At 42.9% G+C, this 15,621-nt stretch overlaps 1 protein-coding gene across 2 annotated transcripts in view; it reads left to right on the top strand.

Annotated features, from left to right (window-relative positions):
* LOC124721590 (transcriptional activator protein Pur-beta) overlaps positions 1 to 15,621 on the top strand; it is a 336,588-nt gene that overhangs the window by 233,957 nt on the left and 87,010 nt on the right. For both annotated transcript variants that reach the window (XM_047246639.1, XM_047246640.1), the window contains one exon: positions 8,947 to 9,062. In XM_047246639.1, the coding sequence (XP_047102595.1) occupies positions 8,947 to 9,062 (116 nt within the window). The remainder of the gene's footprint in view (positions 1 to 8,946; positions 9,063 to 15,621) is intronic.

Here is a 15,621-nt window from a genome sequence, read left to right as displayed (position 1 = left end):
TCCTCTTCCATTTCCATAATATTGTCCCTAAGTACATCGCCCTTGTATAGACCCTCTATATACTCTTTCCACCTTTCTGCTTTCCCTTCTTTGCTTAGAACTGGGTTTCCGTCTGAGCTCTTGATATTCATACAAGTGGTTCTCTTTTCTCCAAAGGTCTCTTTAATTTTCCTGTAGGCAGTATCTATCTTACCTCTAGTGAGATAAGCCTCTATATCCTTACATTTGTCCTCTAGCCATGCCTGCTTAGCCATTTTGCACTTCCTGTCAATCTCATTTTTGAGACGTTTGTATTTCTTTTTGCCTGCTTCATTTACTGCATTTTTATATTTTCTTCTTTCGTCAGTTAAATTCAACATTTCTTCTGTCACCCAAGGATTTCTATTAGCCTTCGTCTTTTTACCTACTTGATCCTCTGCTGCCTTCACTACTTCATCCCTCAATGCTACCCATTCTTCTTCTACTGTATTTCTTTCCCCCATTCTTGTCAATTGTTCCCTTATGCTCTCCCTGAAATTCTGTACAACCTCTGGTTTAGTCAGTTTATCCAGGTCCCACCTCCTTAAATTCCCACCTTTTTGCAGTTTCTTCAGTTTTAATCTACAGTTCATAACCAATAGATTGTGGTCAGAGTCCACATCTGCCCCTGGAAATGTCTTACAATTTAAAACCTGGTTCCTAAATCTCTGTCTTACCATTATATAATCTATCTGATACCTTTTAGTATCTCCAGGGTTCTTCCATGTATACAACCTCCTTTTATGATTCTTGAACGAAGTGTTAGCTATGATTAAGTTGTGCTCTGTGCAAAACTGTATCAGGCGGCTTCCTCTTTCATTTCTTACCCCCAATCCATATTCACCTACTACGTTTCCTTCTCTCGCTTTTCCTACTACCAAATTCCAGTCACCCATGACTATTAAATTTTCGTCTCCCTTCACTATCTGAATAATTTCTTTTATTTCATCATACATTTCTTCAATTTCTTCGTCATCTGCAGAGCTAGTTGGCATATAGACTTGTAATACTGTCGTAGGCGTGGGCTTCGTATCTATCTTGGCCACAACAATGCGTTCGCTGTGCTGTTTGTAGTAGCTTACCCGCATTCCTATTGTTTTATTCATTATTAAACCTACTCTTGCATTACCCCTATTTGATTTTGTATTTGTAACCCTGTATTCACCTGACCAAAAGTCTTGTTCCTCCTGCCACCGAACTTCACTAATTCCCACTATATCCAACTTTAACCTATCCATTTCCCTTTTTAAATTTTCTAACCTACCTGCCCGATTAAGGGATCTGACATTCCACGCTCCGATCCATAGAACGCCAGTTTCCTTTCTCCTGATAACGACGTCCCCCAGAGTAGTCCCCGTGCGGAGATCCGAATGGGGGACTATTTTACCTCCGGAATATTTTACCCAAGAGGACGACATCATCATTTATTCATACAGTAAAGCTGCATGCCCTCGGGAAAAATTACGGCCGTAGTTTCCCCTTGCTTTCAGCCGTTCGCAGTACCAGCACAGCAATGCCGTTTTGGTTAGTGTTACAAGGCCAGATCAGTCAATCATCCAGACTGTTGCCCCTGCAACTACTGAAGAGGCCGCTGCCCCTCTTCAGGAACCACACGTTTGTCTGGCCTCTCAACAGATACCCCTCCGTTGTGGTTGCACCTATCTGTATCGCTGAGGCACGCAAGCCTCCCCACCAACGGCAAGGTCTATGGTTCATGGGGGGGGGATAAGACTAATATATACTGCATTATGGTCTGAGAAATGAAAACTAACTGCATCTGAAGACATATGAGTTCTATTAATATTTGTAAATATATTATCAAGACAAGCAGGGCCCCTGGTAGGTTTGGAGTTAGTATAACACAGGTTATATTGCCTAAGTACATTCTTGAAATCTGTCACAGTTTTTTGTCCTGCAGAATATCAGAACTTGAGTTGACGTCCCCTCCAATGATAGTAGTATATTGTTCCCATTTTGGTGTACAGAGGGACATTCATAGGTCATCAAATTTCTCAAGAAAGATACTGGGGTCTTCACTAGGTGACCTGTAGACTACTACTACTGATATTTTAAGGCACTCAGTTATTATACCCCATGTTTCAAAGTGCAGTTCCTCATTGGGAGTGTTGAGATGTAGCTTACTATACTTTTGTGTAGGCAGTGCTTTTACATATATTGCTACTCCACCATTCAAGTGGTGTTTCCTACTATAGCAATTAACTAAAGTATAATCATCCAGTACTTTGTAACCTAGTTCTTCCTCTTTGCACCAGTGTTCACTTATACATAAGATATCAAACATGTTTTCATTGTAAAATTCATTAACAATTAGGTTTTTATCTGTCATGCCCTGTGTGTTGAGGAAACCTATTTTAAACTCCCCTTTTCGCTTCACTTCATTTACATGTTTACCTGACTGACTTTACATACTGTTACTATAAAACAGTTGGCCAGGTTGTAACCAATATTATAGAACCAGTCGCACGAGTGATTTGTAGGCAGTCTCCTTTGTAGACTGATTGCACTTTGCCAGTATTCTACCAATAAACCAAAGTCTGCCACCTACTTTACCCATGATTGAGCCTCTGTGATCATTCCATTTAATATCCCTACAAAGTGTTACATCCAGATATTTGTATGAGTTGGCCGATTCCAACACTGACCTGTTGATGTTATAGACATAGAATATTACATTTTTTCATCTTGTGAAGTGCTCAATTTTATATTTCTGAACATTTAAAGCAAGTTGCCAATCTTTGCACCACTCTGAAATCTTTTCAACATCTGACTGAATATATATGCAGCTTCTTTCAGATAGTACATCATTGTAGATAACTGCACCATCTGCGAAAACACTGATGTTGCTGTTAAAATTGTCTATGAGTTCATTAATGCACAATGTGAACAGCAAGGGTGCCAACATATAACCCCGGGGTTCAGTGTGGGGTGGCAGTGGGGTTAGTGGGCTGCTGTAGCCTGTTGTGGGGTTGTGTACCACTGTGGCCTACAGCAGGGACGAAGCCTCTCTGTCATTTCTAGGTCCTCAGCACAATACAATACAATGGTCCCAACACTTCCCTAGGCCACACCAGAAGTTACTTCTACATCTTACGATGATTCTCCATCCAATGTAACATGCTGTGCCCTCCCTACTAAAAAGTCCTCAATCTGGTTTTAAATGTCACTTGATACCCATATGATTGTACTTTTGACAACAAGCGTTGGTGTGGCACTGAGTCAAATGCTTTTTGAAAATCAGGAAATACTGCATCTACCTGATTGCCTTGATCCAAAGATTTCAGTATGTCGTGTGAGAAAAGTGTGAGAGTTGGGTTTCACATAATTGATGTTTTCGGAATCAATGCTGGTTGGCATTGAGGAAGTCATTCTGTTCAAGGTACCTCATTACCTTTGAGCTCAGAATATGTTCTCAGATTCTACAACAAATCACTGTCAAGGAAACTGGGTGGTAGTTTTGCGGATCACTTCTACTACCCTTCTTATAGACAGATGTGACCTGTGCCTTTTTCCAAGAACTGTGCACGGTTTTTTGTGCAAGAGATATATGACAGATTATAGTTAGAAGAAGGGCTGACTCAGCCACAAATTCAGCATAGAATCTGACAGGGATTCCATCAGGGCCTGGAGATTTGTTCAGTTTTGACAATTTCAGTTGTTATGCAACACCACTCACACTAATCCTTATTTCATTCATCTTCTCAGTGGTATGAGGACTAAATTGGGGCAATTCTCCTGGGTTTTCCTTTGTAAAGGAACATTTGAAACGGATTAAAGCATTTCAGCTGTTGCTTTCCTACCCTCAATTTCAGTTTCTGTCTCATTCACTAGGGACTGTGTTGTGTTGTCTTGTTGTCACTGTAGGCTTTTACCATGGGAAGCATGTTGTCTGGTGGCCCGTATCCTCTTTGTATAACACAACTGCATGCATGTATTAACAGAGTTCTTTATTCATAAGGATAAGAATTTACTGAACTTCAGGTAATCCAGGTGTTGTGGTACAAGCTTTCCCTAATAGTCCATGTTAGCCTCACTGCTGGTGAAGTACACACCCCGCTATGCACACTACTCTGGTCACTATGTGCTGATTCTGACTGCAAGTGACTCAACTCGGTGACTCACTGGATGACTGACTGGGCCCTCTGGTCCGCACTGGCGATCTAAATACTGGCGGTCGAGAGGACATTGGTGGTACGTTTCTTGCGAGTGTGTCTTTGGCCTCTATCAATCTTCTCGCAACCTCTTTACCGCCTCGTGTGCTGGCGACAGCTTACGCCAGTACAGACTGGACACTAATCTTGGTGCCATTGACAGCCTTTACAGATGACCCGAATTCTTTGGGTTCTGTGGAAGGTCATTTGTCAATATTCTGGTATGGTAGTCATTGAAGGCATCACGCATTGCTCTCGACAGCCAAACACGTTTCACTCAGTGTCTCTCTCTCTCTCTCTCTCTCTCTCTCTCTCTCTCTCTCTCTCTCTATATATATATATATATATATATATATATATATATATATATATATATACCTACACTTTGTTTTGCACCTGTTATGCAGCAGTAACCTCTGTTTCTATGGAAGTTTCATTAAAGCAATTATATACCATGTAGGCTGTTCCCCATTATGAACTGTTCTTCTGGGTATGTATATATCTAGTGCATTGTCAACTGTTCTTTTAAACGAGTCGTAGATCCTCTACATGCACCTGCCCTGTGTTGAAAATTTCAAGTTCCTCATTTAGATATGGCGCTACTGATTTTTTTATCGTGCTTACTGACCATATGTCTCTTTCTGCTTGTTTTGATTGTCCTTTGTACTTCAGTAATCATTGTTACCACAACTGTTCTAGGCAGTTTTCAGAGAAGGCATTTAGTAATATTTCAGAGGATGTCTTATCACACCCACAACTAAAAAAGCTGTAATTTTCCCAGATGATTGGTGGATGATTAAAGTCTCCCCCAATGATTATAGTGCAATTGGGGAACTTGCATACAAGTGAACTGAGGTTTTCTCTAAAGTTTTCAGTTATTTCAAGCGATGAGTCTGGTGGGAAATATGGGGAATCAATTATCATTTTATGCGGACTCTTGATACTGAGTCTTGCCGAAATAATCTTACCCGCAGCTACAATTTCTATCTTGGTGGATTTTAGTTTCTTGTCTTGTGCGACAAATATGCCACCTTCATTTCTCATTCCCCAAAGATATTACTATAAATTTCAGGTTTCAACAAGCTTTCTGTACCTAATATTATGTGAGCTTCATTACTTTTCATGAGTACATCAAACTATTTTACTTTGTTGCTAATGCTCCAGCAGTTCACAATTAGGATTTTAATACTCTCACCTGTGGGAGGCACTTCTTGCGATGTTACATTGATACTTCCAGGTTTCCTACAGCTGTTGTTATGTGGATTGGATGGAGAGTCGTCTAATTTAGAAAACCCTTGTATGCACACCACATGCTGTTAGGTACCTGCGTAGCAGCCTCTGATGTGTAGTGCACACCTGACCCATTTAGGAGGCCCCTACAGTTCTTGACCCTCCCTTCCACTTGACTCAGAACCAGAGGGCAACGTTTAGTTCAGGAGACAATGCTGCAAATTGTGAGCTTAATTGAAACTCCATACGCAAGGCTGGTCTTCTCAACATTCTCTGCCAGTCGCTGGAATGACCCAAGTATGACCTCAGAGCGGAGATGACAGGCATCATATGTTCCATTATGTGCCACAGTCTGCAGTTGGTTGCACCTTGTTCCCTCAGTAGCTACTGAAATAACCTCTTCAGCATATTGGATGAGGTCCCCAGGCATATAAACTGAGTGCACCTGGTGTCCTTTCCTCTCTCTTGCTGCCATTTCTCTAAGTGGTACCATTATCCTCCATACATTTGAACTGTGGACGATTAGTAGACACCTACCCTTCTAAGTTTCCCTTATCTTGACACCAGACAAAACAGGTGGAGTGAGTCCCACTGGCTCAGTTTCAGTGAAAGACAGCTCCTCAAACTTGTTAGTTAGGGGGATTGGTACAACACCCCGAGTCCTCTCTGTGGTCCTCATCAACCCTGTACAAGACACCTAGATCTGCCATTGACACGCCATTCACAGTCAGTTTGACGAGTAGTGACAGAGCCTATACTTTCTGCAGAGAAGACAGGATCCACAGGAGAGGATAGTACTTGAGATACCTGTGGTACTGGTATCAGAAGTACATGACTCTCAGGAGCTCTTCTAACACACCGATTTGCCACAGCTACCACTTGTATGACAATAGTCAGGGCGATTTCCAGCTGATTATGAATGTCAACCAATACATCCCATGTTAAAGAACAGCATTCACAGTAGGGATGCATTTTTTTTTTGGTTCAGAGTATTACAAGGAAGTGAACAAATAACTTTAAATGGAGTCCTCTGATTACCCTATAATCTGTTGAGTTAAAAAGTTGCTTATTCCATATAAGAATTGAAGCAAGTACACAAAATGAGATTTCTATTTAATTATAATTGTTAGCAAACTCAAAAACAGAGTTAATTTGCCATAAATGCAGGTAATGTGTAGGGTTAGTCCTCCTTAGGGAAAAACTAGATATAACACAATATGTTAATTAGAAAATCTGTTACAGTAACTAAACTGCAAATGCTGATTTACTACGAATGGCTTGTAGATTATGCAAAGGACAATGGTAGGTTCCGAAAATTCTCCAAAACATACGTTTATGTTTGTTGATATACAATGAAATTCAGGGGTGATGTATTCTTTGGTAGTTACAACAGTTGTAGGTGAGCTTGCCTCAGGAGAGCATACAATGGCTTTGACACCCTTTCCTGTCAAATCAGTGCAGGCATCCAGACCAGAGTGAGTGCAACTTTATACTAATAACTGGTATCATATTGCCAAGTTCTTTGTAAATTTGATTTGATTTTGTAATCATATACAATATCATCACATACCCTCTCAGACCATGGAATTTCATTTTGTTTCCTCAACCTCCTCCTTTTCTGCATTCTTCCTCTTTTTTCAGGAAGTGTGTATTCAATTTGGAATGAAAAATTTTGCTACCTATTGCTTGTAGCTTCAGGAAACTCCCTATTTCAAACACTACATAAGGGTTACTACTGTTTCCTGACATGCTACCGTGAACAGTTTTCACCACTTTAGTTATCCACTGGGAGATTCTTGGAGGGAAGCAATATATGAAGGCACTCAGAAAAGTAATGCCTCTCAAATTTTTATGTGAACTCTTAAAACTTTTTAAATAAAACAAACTTTATTAGCATTATACATCTTTAACAATGAGAGACCAATTTGTTGATACCGTCACCCTAGAATGTGAGATTTTGTTGACATAGTCAGAACTTCACCTCTGCGTGTTCCACTTCATTGCTATCAAAGTCAAGTCCTCGAAGGTGTTCTTGAAGGTTTGGAAACGTGTGAAAATCGGATGGTGCCAAATTGAGACTATATGGAGGGTGATCGATGACAGTGAACCCAAAGCGTTGGATTGTTGAAAATGTCGTAGCACTCGAGTGGTCTCACGTTGTCATGCTGAAGGAGAGGGTGCTCCATGTGTGGACGGACTCTTCTCTGGTTTGAAACTGAATTACAGCATGCCATATCTCACACGCTGACATTGTTATAGTGTGCATCACCATCTTACACGCTAGAATTTGGAGCCCTCTAGTGGCAGAGTCTACCTGTATCAGTGAAGCCAGAAAGTCAACTGAGTAATATGCATGACATGTAATACTTAAACTGATATTGAGAACAGAATAAAAAATTTGGAGGCATTACTTTTCAGTGTACCCTCGCCCAAGTATTGCTTGAATCTTCTTGGAGCATACTTTCTCCGTATTATGAACAGTACTTTAGTGAATTCTTAATTATTTTGTGTAATGGTAGTGCACAAAATCAGCATGGAAACTTCTTAATAAAAGAAAATATGAGAGATGTTAACCAGAGGATACGTGATGTATGGTTTTTGGCATATTTTGTGAAACCAAAGCACAATGTGTTTTCTGATGAGCCCAACAATGAGACAGATTTGGAACTGCAAATCAGGAACTTTTATAAGTAATTTGAAGATTAATCTAACTAAGAATATAACCTTTCACTAATTTTCAAAAATTAATATTGAAATAGCCCACAATATGCTTGCTAATAATACCATTACCATCAAATGAATGTATGCCCTCATTCCCTTCATAATTCCACGGTTACATTCATTTAGTATTAAAGATGTATTTCAGTTCGTGGTTGGATTTTTAATGAAAACAGAGTGCCCTTAAGAGAGTGGGGAAAGCTGGCACAAATAGTCACAGCATTGTTTGACCTAAAGGAGAGCATCAAAGGGGCTGATGAGAAAACTGAATTTGCAAATGCTTGAAGATGGATGCCAGTTATCCCATGAAACTTACTCTCAGATTTTTGAGAACTAGTGTTAAGTGAAGAATGTAGAGATATTCCTCAGTGTCCAGTGTATTGCCCATGTAGGAAGCATGAGGACAAGATTAGATTAATTACAGCATACATTGATGCATTTAAACAGTTATTCTTCCAGTGCTCCATATGCGACTTGAACAGGAAAAAACCCTAACACGTGGTACCGTGCTTAGTACCTTCTGTTATGCACTTCAATGTAGTTTGCAAAGAGTATATGTAGATGTGGAAGAGTATCTCCATGTCCAGTTTTATCCCAAAGTATGCCATATTGGGTTGTGTGGAGAACATATTGCCTCAAGTTTTCTTTTTTATTTTAAAATGTCAATTCAGGATCAGGGAACCAAACTTTCTGGTGTGGTATTTGTCGTGTAGTAAATTGGACTGTGTTACTCTGGAGTCATGAGTGGATCAACTGATGTGTACAGAAATTTTTCAGACATGTAAAATATCATCTCTTGTCTCTATTACAGGCCAGCAACAACAAGGAGAACAAGAGCTTGCAACGAAAATGCTCCTGATACAGTCAAAGAGATTTTATTTGGATGTGAAGCAAAACAGAAGAGGAAGATTTATAAAAGTAGCAGAAGTAAGTTTTTGTTTTCATCTCATTGTTTGCTGCTGCCATTATATATAACACAGATACGGCTTATTTCTGTATATTAATCTCTGATGTTGGGGAATAAAAGGCTTAATTTGTGTGCTACATATTGCAGTTTGTACAGTAAAAAGAGTGAAGGTCAACACCACAACTGATCAGACACTGTAGATGATGGTGTATTTTCTTCTCAGTGAACACTGGTGGTGCAGGAATTTATAGCTATTTTCATTTCATTCTGAAGTGTTTGAAAAAACTTAGTGTATGTGCCATTTTGGAATAAATTCTGATCAAGCTTCTTTTCTGTAAACCATATTCAACTTTGGAAGAGCTCTAGAGTGCTTTGTTTCCTTTTCTTTGCATAAATTTGTGAAATTAATTAATTATTGTTTTGTGTGTTCATTATAAACTGTAAATTTTGAGGTAGATGCTATTCTTACAACAACATTTAGGTGATTTTTCGAAGGCAGGATATAGGTACTGGCATATTTGAAGCTGAGAGAATGGCTTGTGAGTAGTGCTTGTGTAGCTCGGGCATCAAGTTCATTGCCAGGGAAAGAAAGGGTCTAGAATTGAGACCTGGTCTTTCACAGAGTTTTAATATATCTTTGGAAGTTTCATAGCAGTACACTCTCAGCTGTAGGATGAAGTTCATCTATACAGTTATTGGAGGGGGAGTTGTGGATGGGATTAAATCTTTTAGGTTTTTGATATTCTTATACATTATACCAACTCTGGAAGTAATATGAAACTTTTTGCATGCCTGGTTTCTACATTGAACTATATTCTTGCGATTCTATCACCCCTCCACAACCAGTGTGCAATACTTTATTACGACAGCAGTTAACCTACCATTCTTCACATTGAGAATCTTCTTTACAGTTTTAGTTTTTTCAGACACACTGCAATCCCTGTTCAACTGACATTGTCTAATTCCATTTTAAGTTGTTCAATACGTGGTGGGCAGTTTACTTTGAGTTTGGCTGCACTGAAAATTCTCGAATTATATCAACATGTAGGTAATGCAACTAATCGTCGTTGGTGTATAACATGAATTTGAGAATTACAGTCATTATCCCTCTTGTAAATCCCTATGTATATGATTGTTCAGTCTTAACTTTGACTTGTGCAGTTATAAGTAGTCATTTAATACTGTTGCAAATTGGTACTTTTGGTAGCAAAGAATAAAGAATGTGATAAGTGGAGGCAGTATAATGTGTGAATATTTCACCCAAACTAATTTGTAATTATTCGCCTATTTATACCAAGCCAAATCCAAAAGGTATGTTGTGATTGATGGCAATTGAGCATTTGACACAGTCACTTAAAATTCATAAATAAAATACTGGGAGGAGATATAAATATAGTAAGGAATGTTGTTGCTGAATGTAAATAGTTTAGGCATAAATGAGACCATTCACTGAATAGAAGAAGCATGGAGTTGTCGAGAGGCACATACAAAAGAGAATGAAGACTTTGCTAGCATTAGAGAAGAAATCCTGTGATGAGTGAGAGCCGAGAAACTGGAGGTGGCTTTGTGGACAGGTTCGGAGAGAAGCAGTAGGTGCACATACTAGGAATGTGGCCCTGGGGATTTGGGGGGGGGGGGGGCTGGTGTACAGTCTAGACACAAATATATGGGTATGAGAACCAGAGAGGTGCAGTGCCTGATGATGAGGATGATGATGATGTTGTGGGTGGGGATGGGGTGACAGTATGATGAAGGCTGGAGGGGGGGGGGGGGGGGGGGACTTGTTAGGTAGACGATGTGGTGACAGTGAGTTAGTGGACATTTAGGCCAACAGGAGTGCAGGAAGTGTTGCAAGGATAATTCCCAGTTACATAGTTCAGAAAAGCTGGTGCTGGAGGGAAGGATCCAGATGGCACAGGTTGTAAAGCAGCCATTGACCTCAAGCATGTTCTGTTCAGAGTGTTGTTCTGCTGGGTTTTCAGCTTTGTTCTGGGCTACAGTTTGGCAGTGGCTGTATGTTCTGGTGGACAGGCCAGGGCCAGGGAAGGATGATTGCCTGACCTGTTACCTTCCCAAATTGCCAATTTGTCCCTCTGTCAGGTGTTCGGGAGGTGTGATTTGAGGTGTGAACAATCACCTAGGGCGGGTGAGCCCCCTCTGAAAGGGGGCCCACAGTTGGAAACAGCACGCCATTAGAGATGCTGGCAATCATGGGGGATTTTCTCGCAATCAGCCAATCATTTTTACAGTCAGCAGCTATGAAATGTAAACAGAGTGAGGCGAACAATTCAAAGATCCTCCCAGTTGCACCATGGTTCATTGTGGTTTCATGTACTGAAGACAGTCAGTCTTTAACTAGGGTAAATCCGTTTATTATTCAGAGAGGTGTTGATACAATTGCTGGCACTGTGAAATCATGCTCTTGTTTAGCCAGTGGCACTTTGCTTTTGGAGACAACTTCTTATTCTCAAGGTCGACAACTACTTACAGCTTCGCTTCTCCACGGCTATCCTGTTCAGGTGAAGTCCCATCGCACACTGAATTCTTTGCATGGTGTTATGTACACTAGGCTGCTCTACGGTCGGACTGAGGCAGAAATCCAAATTTATCTCTCTGATCATGGTGTCATTGCAGTCCATTGGGTGATGAAAAAGGTTGATGCATCCTTAGTGCCCACACACACTTTTTTTCTGACATTTGAAAGAGTAGTGCTTCCATCGAAGGTCAGAGCAGGCTATTAAGTTACCACAGTCTGACCATACATTCCAAAGCACTGCTACCAGAGTCATTGTTTCAATCACACTCAAATGTCCTGCCCAAACCTGACCAAGAGTGTAACCTGTAGTAGGAATGCTCACAAGGACGATTGTCTCCTCCTCCTGCCCACTGCATCAATTACAATGGCAACCATACCGCCTTGTCTCCCAAATATCCTGTGTATCTCGAAGAGCAGGTCATTCAGGAGATGTGGGTGAAGGAAAAGGTGCCTTACCCTGTTGCTAACAAGTTGTTGGCTAGTCGGAAACACTGCATTTTACTGTCCGGCACTTACAGTACTGTTCTTGCTACATCTTGCTCCACGAAGGGCAGGGACACGCAGACATGCGATCTCAAATTCAGCACCGTGGTTGTAAGATCCCCCAGTGTGATGGTAGCATCCCTGTCTCCTCCTCCTCCAGCTGTGCAACAAGTCACCAAACTTTCGCCTCACGGAGCGAGGTCACCTGCTACATAACCGACTGGCTGGAAAGGACAGAAGAAATACTCCCACGATGACTTTTTATGTCCCTGCAGCCAACAAACTCCTGAATCCTCATCTGCCACCCACAAAGGCTCCAAGAAATCAGAGGCAAACAGTCTTCTCCTTTGATAACTCGGGGATCTTCTTCAATGGTGTCATCAAATTGGACCCTCACTTAGCTGACCTCCGTGTCACTGGTGTGCACTGTTTTTCTGCCTTGGACTCCTCAGACCTTCAGAGATGCAAACTGACAGAGGGAGAATGTCAACACCTCTGTAGATCTCACAGGGCAGGATCCTCAAGCCTCTGCCCCAGAAGCAGAGTGTCTTCAAAGGCTGACACCAGGCAGCTGCTGAGGTGACATCCCTTCATTTCTTCCCTCCTCCTCTTTCCATGTCATGACTCATCTCCAATGGAACGTTCATGGCCTTAGATTTAAAAAGAGGAAATACAGCTGCTTTTGGAATCACAGCATCCACTTGTCCTCTGCCTCCAGGAAACAACATTGCATCTTCACAACCGCTTTGCCCTCTTGCATTTCTTTCTGGTCCACATTAACCTTCACCCGGAGGACAGCATTCCAACTCATGGGGGAGTAGTGCTGCCCATTCAGGATGACATTCATACTCGAACCATCTCCCTGACTACCCAGCTTCAAGCTGTTGCAGTCTGCATTTTCCCTTTATACCGTTTACATCCCTCTGTCATTCATTGTCACCAGGGCAGACTTCCTCCAGCTTATTGGGCAACTACCTCACCCCTTTCTGCTGCTCAAAGGCTTTAATGCGCACCATTCCCTTTGGGGTTCTCCCAGAACCTGTTCGAGAGGTGACCTCTTGACTGACCTTCTCAGTCAACATAGCCTCATCTGCCTTAGTACGGGAGCACCCACATTCCTTTCAGAATCCACGCTCACCTACTCCCATTTGGACCTCTCCTTCTGCACTGCCTATCTTGCCCATCATCTTGAGTGGTCCATTTTCTCTGACATATACTTGAGCAACCATTTCCCACGTACTACCTGTTTGCTGACTACTACCCTGCCTATGTGCACACCTAAATGGCAGCTTTCTAAGGCCAACAGGAGACTTTACTCCTCCCTGATGACCTTAAACATACAACATTTCCCCACTTGTGATTTCCAGGTAGACCACTTCACCAATGTTATCCCCCCCTGTGGGCCTGGGGGTTAGAATAGGCCCGAGGTATTCCTGCCTGCCGTAAGAGGTGACTAAAAGGAGTCGCACACCTTTCGGCCTTTATGTGATGGTCCCCTGTAGGGTTTGACCTCCATTTTTCAAAATTTTCGCGAAGAGCGGGCCAATTGGGGAAGGGCGCCTTACATGGTGTGTCGTGTCCATCGTGCATTGTGATCTTTAGGCCACTTTCTGATCATGGCATTGCAGTCCTGCTCACCCTCCGTCTCTTGAGCAAGGACACCTTCCTGAGTGTGTTTCCCTCAACCCACTATGCAGTGTCGTTTTCTGCATTGACGAGGACCATGGAAGTCCTTGCGCCTCATATCCAGCATGGTAGCCAGTCCGTTGTGGTGGGGCTGCCAGGTACCCTGTTGGTTGTAGCCCCCGACCCCACAGGGATCACTCTGCTGATGCGTGGACTGTTAACTGCCCATGTATGCCAAGGAGTAGATGCCCATCACCCTGAGGCATCGGGACTCCTGGCAATTGCCATCCTGACAATTGCCATCCTGACAGGTGGCCTTTGCTGTGGCTGGGTGGTGCCCATGTGGAGGGCCCCTGGTCAGAGTGGGTGGCATCAGGGTGGATTACATGCCATGAAGCATAATACGTCATCTCTTGCTGGTGGTCTGCCGCCAGCAGTCTCTAAGTGGGCAGAGGTCTAACTTCAATGCTAAGAAACATGACCTTAAATTGTTCCCTCCTCGGCCACACCATGGGAGGAACACCAGGCTAAGGATGGCAGTGAAGCTTGTTTGCCCCGGTACCTCGTATGTACGAGAGTTGATGGGGAATCTGTCATATCCATGAAGCCTCAATTTTTTGTGAAGCATTTGGAGGACAAGTTTGGGGAAGTGGAGGGCTTGTCCAAAATGCACTCTGGGTCAGTCTTGATAAAAACAGTATCCTCTGACCAGTCTCGGGCATTACTTGCTTGTGACAAGTTAGGGCATGTTTCTGATACCATCACGCACCATAACAGGTTAAATATGGTCCAGGGTATTATATTCCACAGGGACCTTCTTTTGCTGTCTGACGACAAGCTGCGGGCCAATTTAGAGCAGCAAGATGTTCATTTTGTCCAGCGCATCCATCGGGGTCCGAGGGATACTCAGGTTGCCACCGGTGCCTTCATCTTGGCCTTAAAGGATGACACATTGCTCGAGAAAGTCAAGGTTACGGTCTACCGCTGTGACATCAAGCCATATATCCCTCCCCCCGATGTGGTGCTTTAAGTGCTGGAAGTTTGGCCATATGTCGTCCTGCTGTACTTCCAGCATTACATGTCAAGATTGTGGACATCCATCACATCCCAATACTCCATGTGCCCAGCCTCCCATCTGTGTCAACTGTGGAGAGCATCATTCACCTGCTGGACCGACTGACCTACACTGAGGCGAAGAGGAAATTTGAGCACCTACATCCTGTGACTATGACCTCCTCTTACGCCGCCACTATGAGAACAGTTGTCACCCCAGCAGCTCCTTGCATTCCTGTCGCCTCTCAGAACCCTTGATGGTGGTGGTGGTGGTGGTGGTGGTGGTGGTGGTGGTGGAAGGGGGGGTCACTTCCCTCCCTGTTGCTCCTGCACCACCTACTTCGGGAGCAACACCCCACCTCTCCCCCAACAATCGGGGATATCAGTCCCCATTTCTGAGCCAGAGAAGCGTAAGTCTTCTTTGGCTCCTCTCGCTAGAAAGGGGTCCCTTGGGTCACTCACTTTCCAGGTTTCTGCTAGTGGGAAAGATGACACCTGCCAGCGGCTGAAGAGCCCAAAAGCAGCTGATCGTAGGGCTTCACGCTCATCCTCAGTCCTGGAGACTGAATCAGTGAAGTCCTCCCAGCCAGGGAAACCCAAGGAGCAGTGAGAGAAATCCAAAACGAAGATCCCCAAGATCAAGGGAATTGCACTGGCATCCACACCATTGCTACCTACAAGCCTTGCGCCTGCAGATCATGTGGAGATTCTGGCATCCACTGAGGACCTAGATCTCACCGGTCCCTCAGACACAATGGATATAGACTGCTCAGGCAAAAAGTCATTGGCAGCAGGTGACTCTGAGGAGTAAACTGCCTCATTGAATGTTCCATGCCTTCCCAGTCTCACGATGATGTAATCCTCCAGTGAAATTGCAGCGG

The sequence above is a fragment of the Schistocerca piceifrons genome, chromosome X (genome assembly GCF_021461385.2).
Source record: "Schistocerca piceifrons isolate TAMUIC-IGC-003096 chromosome X, iqSchPice1.1, whole genome shotgun sequence".
Classification (NCBI taxonomy): domain Eukaryota; kingdom Metazoa; phylum Arthropoda; class Insecta; order Orthoptera; family Acrididae; genus Schistocerca; species Schistocerca piceifrons.
The sequence above is the reverse complement of the archived record's forward strand: the minus strand, read 5'-3'. Positions and strand labels throughout refer to the sequence as shown.